The sequence below is a fragment of the Nicotiana attenuata genome, unplaced genomic scaffold, assembly GCF_001879085.1.
Source record: "Nicotiana attenuata strain UT unplaced genomic scaffold, NIATTr2, whole genome shotgun sequence".
NCBI classification, from domain to species: Eukaryota; Viridiplantae; Streptophyta; class Magnoliopsida; order Solanales; family Solanaceae; genus Nicotiana; species Nicotiana attenuata.
In genome coordinates, this window is record NW_017672275.1 from 19,703 (window position 1) to 24,660 (window position 4,958).

A 4,958-nucleotide genomic window follows, 5' to 3' on the forward strand; every position below is an offset into this window, starting at 1 on the left:
AAAACTCATGGATTTCCCCTTTGTTACAAAAGGACCACCTTTTCTTTTTTGGGTCAAATACCACTTCTTTATATTCCTAAACAGTTATGATGCATGTCTACGTCAAATAGAAAAAACAAATTCCCTTTTTAGGAGTTAAGTAATCAATATTAATTACTCTTTGCTGTTACTAGTAGGCTGTTTATTTCAAATTTCAAAATTTTAAGCTAACGTTTGGCCATAGATTCCAAATTTATTTTGAAAAATCTGATTTGGATGAAGTTTGGTTTGAAGATGAAAATGTGTTTGGACATACGTTTTCAAAACATATTTTTCAACTTTATTTTGGAAAAACATGTATATAATTCCCAAGTTTTGGGATTTTGGCCCAAAATTAGCTCAATAGCTGATTTTGGGATTTGAAATTTGGGATTTGGCCAAAATATGAGCAAAATTTATGGCCAAACATGAGTTTTGAAAATATATCCCAAATTTATTTTGGGAAAACTCATGACCAAACGGAGCCTAACAAACTAGCAATATGAGATTTTACTGAATAGGATTACGAATATCTCTTCACCCAAACATTAAGTTCAGAATTATCTCAAAAATACCAATATGAAATTTTAGTGAATTTATTCTAACATGAAGTTAAATTATTTACAACTTTTCATCGAGCTTAATTAAGTAATACCGAAATATAAGATTTAAGAAGAAATTTTTTTTTATCATGGTACAGTAGTAAAATATACTAATAAACATGTGTTAGCTATTTAGCACTTGTGCTAGTGAAATGAAGCAAGCATCCGATAGTAAAGTCGAGGTGCAGTCAAGTTTGTACGAACACCACTATTTAAAAAAATTTGTCTAAATCTAATTATATTAGTACTAAATAATGCAATTGTAGCATTCAATTTGCATTCATTCCAAATTTGTTCTTTTTCCTGTGTTAGAGTAATATATATTAGACAAACATCAATTTTTTCCCCCTTAAGAGAACCATAATATTTGGGAAAAATTCATCACTTTTCCTTTGATACAAAAGGACCACTTCTTTATTTTGCTAAACAATGATGATGTCATGCCCACATCAAATAGAAAAACTAAATTTTCCCTCTATATAGATATAGGCAATCAATATTAATTACTTTTTGCCCTTAAATGGAGTAGGCTTTTTGTTTCAATTTTTCAAATTCTAACAAACTGCCAATATGAGAATTAGGTGAATATGTGATAAGATTACCAAATTCTCCTCATCAATGTTGTATTTTTTAATGTTATAATTTTAGTTTTTAATATGTCAATGCGATGTGATAAAATAGTATGTTTTTTCATATCAAAAAATCTAAAATAATTGCAATTGTGATAGGATATTAACAGCCCGTTTGGTCATGAATTTTTTTTCTCACTTTTTTCGAAATCAGCGTTTGTCCATAAAATTTTCAATTTTCACTTGAAGATAAATTTTGAAATTTTTCAAAAATTTGAAAAACTCCAAAAAGTTATTTTTTAAAATTTTCACTCAGACCACGCACAAAATTCAAAAACAACTCAAAATTATATTCATGTCCATACAACTCTAATTTTCAATTACCATTTTCAATTGTTTTTTTTTCTTCCGAATTTTACAATTCTTATGTCCAAACGCCAACTAAGTATCAATATTGACATTATAAAATTGTAATTAATTATACATTATTGATGAGTTAGAAACTTAGTATTTTATTATATTAATTGTACTTTTAATATTTCATAGATATTATTTTTTCTTAATGTTGACCACGCACCAGGTCTTGATACTAGTTCTTCCCTATATAGAGATTTAGGCAATCAATATTAATTACTCTTTTCCCTAAAATAGTATAGTAGGTTTTTCATTTCAATATTTTAAATTCTAACAAACTGCCAATATTAAGAGATTTAATGAATTTGTTATAAATTTACGAAAATATCCTCACCAAACATTAATTTCAAATTTATCTCAAAACTACTACCCACTGCTAGGGCCCCACAAGGATGGGATAAAAAGTCTTTGCAAATATCGCACTTTTTGTTCTTCCAATTTTGTCCCTATAATGTACGTTTATTTGCAAAAATGCCATGGATCTCCTTTGACTTGCTTGTAATAACTTTTAATTATTTTTAAGTATAGAACATGGAGTGGAAGTGGAGCTATGCTACGCTGTGTTTGAAACCGTGCAGTGTATGGTGCTTGTGGATTAATTAAAAAATTGCGACATTATTGGATTTAATAAGACTCTAATCAAAAACCATTGACTAAGCATATTTGTATCTTCTTTTTTCTAGTTAAATAGTTTATAAGATGCATTTAACTAAAATTAGAATTTCTTTTAAAAAATAATTTTACAAATATTGTGTTCAAAGTATCTTCTCGTAGACTTTCTGTGTTGATTGAATATCTCATATACAGTAAAATAAAGCAGAATAAGGATGTTTCATACCTTTAACGGGTGAAGATGTAAAAGTTCGAAGGAAGGGGCATTCGATCTGCTGTGACCGTACTTGAAAGAAACAAAATCAATTGAATCTATAGAAGCATATGGTATTAACTATCGACAAAACGCTCATTTGATTGAAGATTTAACATAAGATATCCATCCGTTACAAAAATATATCGAGAAACAAATGACGGGGAGGCGAAGGAGGCAAGAACAGAAGCATCAAATAGGAAAAAAGTAGGATTGTAGCGCGTCCGACAATCATTATTTCTCCATCTCTTGTTTTGAAAGAAATTCGAGAAGAGAACTCAATGAACATATTTGTTTTCTGTAAATATAAGTGTCTTTATATAGAACTTACCGCTGTCAAAGTTGTAAAAGAAATATGGGCCGGCCCCAAGCCTCGAGAATGAGTCCAATATGGATATTGTCTTAAATATATTACACAACGGCCCTAAAAAGGTATAGTGACAAACTCACGACATAATCATATCCAACTTGTTACCAAACGACCTCCTCATCTAACAATTTTATCGTATTCAGTGGCGGAGCCAGAGTTTACAAAGAGGGGTATCAAAATATAAAAAATTAAATACATCGAAAAGATCAGTGGAGTCAAAGTATAGTAAATATATATAAAACAAAAAAATTATATAGCAATACAATGTAATTTTTTTTGGCGAAGGAGTGTCGATTCCTTGGTTGAATGTGGCTCTGTCACTGATTGGGCCAATATAATAATGTTTATTTAAGATAGTTATTATAATTACAACCAAATTAGCTAGTACGTATATATCTTTTACTCCTTAAGATGTATCTTTCTACGTGTACAAACACACCTTGATCGACCACAATAGTTAGGTTTTCACGATATATCAATGAGTATAACGAGAATATTCAAAATTAAAATTTTAAAGTTCTAACTCTTCTCGTCATTAATACATGTTTATGATGTAATATCTTTTTTGTATTCTTTATCAGACCTCTTTGAGACGTTTTTGAAAAAAATAGAAAAGATGAAATTCGTCTCTTAATATTATCTATATCTATCTTCACGTAACTCCATATCAACGCCTCACTACTTTATTTTGCGAATTGAAAGGCGTGGATTAGTTGCGATGACAGCTTATCATGGGTGTCACAACAGCAGATCAAACCACATTGCCTAAATCCCAGCCTGACATACAATGACAATATACGTAATTTATTAAAATCACAAGGGCAAAAAAGACAATAAGCAGTAGCCTTCATACATCCACGTGGAAACTCTTTTCTCACTCCCTCTTCTTGTCCACTTCTTACCCGACCCGATTCAACACTCCTATATAAACCCAACCTCCTCCGATCACTTTCCCCGCGATCTCTCTCTCACCGTCGGGAAATTTTCAAAAGAAAAAAAAAAAAAAACAAGACAGCGAGAGGATAACGCAAAATTTCTTTCCATTTTCCGTTTTATTTGCTGTTAATTCAATTGTTTTTTGTGCTGTTTCAACATGGAAGATTATGATTCTATTCTAATTGAGGAGAAACTACTTAACGGCGTTAATATCGGAGAAGATCACGGGTGGCAAACGGTGTCGTATCAGAAGAAAAACAAAAAGCAATCACTGAAGAAGCAGCCGGAAGATGACTGGAACGCCGGCGTCGAGAGCTCCGGCGGTGATGTTTTCCGATCGATCGAGGAACATGCGGAGGAGAGACGGAAGCGAATAGTTGAGGCTCAGAAGCTCTACGAAGCTGAAAATTCAACCGCCGTTATTGATAACGGTAACGGCGAGGAGTATGGTAGCAGTGACGGTGAAAACGCCGCCGCTGTTAGTGGTGGTGCCGTCGTTGAGAAGAAAAGTAAACCGAAGAAGGCGAAGAAACCGAAGGTTACAGTTGCCGAAGCTGCTGCGAAGATCGATAACTCTGATCTCGTTGTTTTTCTCGTTGATATATCAGTAAGTTTTCGTAAATTTTGGAAAAAAAAAACTTTTTTGATCTTCTTTATTTTTATTTATTTTTTTGTTTGTGAATTTTGTTGAAGGCGTCGTATGAGAAGCAGGAAGATATACAGCTAATGAGATTTGCGGATTACTTTGGACGTGCATTTGCGAAAGTGAGTTCATCACAGTTCCCTTGGATGAAGATTCTCAGGGAATCCGCAGTTGAAAAAATGGTTGATGTGAGTTAGTTTCTCTCTTAAAGGTTTAATCTTTTAAGAAAATGTTTAAATTTTGACATGCAAAATGTGCTTTTGAAGTTAAAGAATGAGTCTTGGTATTTTGGTTTTTCACTCTTCTATTGTGAATAGAAACTAGAAAGTGGTATAATTCTGCAAGATTAATTTTCTTTTAAAATATCCGAATAGTTTTTGTATCAGTAGATGGATGTCTTTCCATTTTTAATGGGAATGCCTTGCATGTTTTATGAAGTGTTCTGATCTTGAAATTGGTATTTTCATCATTAGAAACAACCTGATTTCCGACCTCTTGCAATCATTAACATAACGAAAAGAAAAACGAATCCCCCCCCCCC

At 32.2% G+C, this 4,958-nt stretch overlaps 1 protein-coding gene across 1 annotated transcript in view; it reads left to right on the forward strand.

Moving 5' to 3' along the window:
* Positions 1-3,778: 3,778 nt before the first annotated feature.
* Positions 3,779-4,958, forward strand: part of LOC109212571 — a 5,767-nt gene continuing 4,587 nt past the window's right edge. Inside the window, exons 1-2 of the mRNA XM_019376221.1 lie at positions 3,779-4,381; positions 4,468-4,605. Of these exons, the coding sequence (XP_019231766.1) occupies positions 3,932-4,381; positions 4,468-4,605 (588 nt within the window). The 5' untranslated portion in view covers positions 3,779-3,931. The remainder of the gene's footprint in view (positions 4,382-4,467; positions 4,606-4,958) is intronic.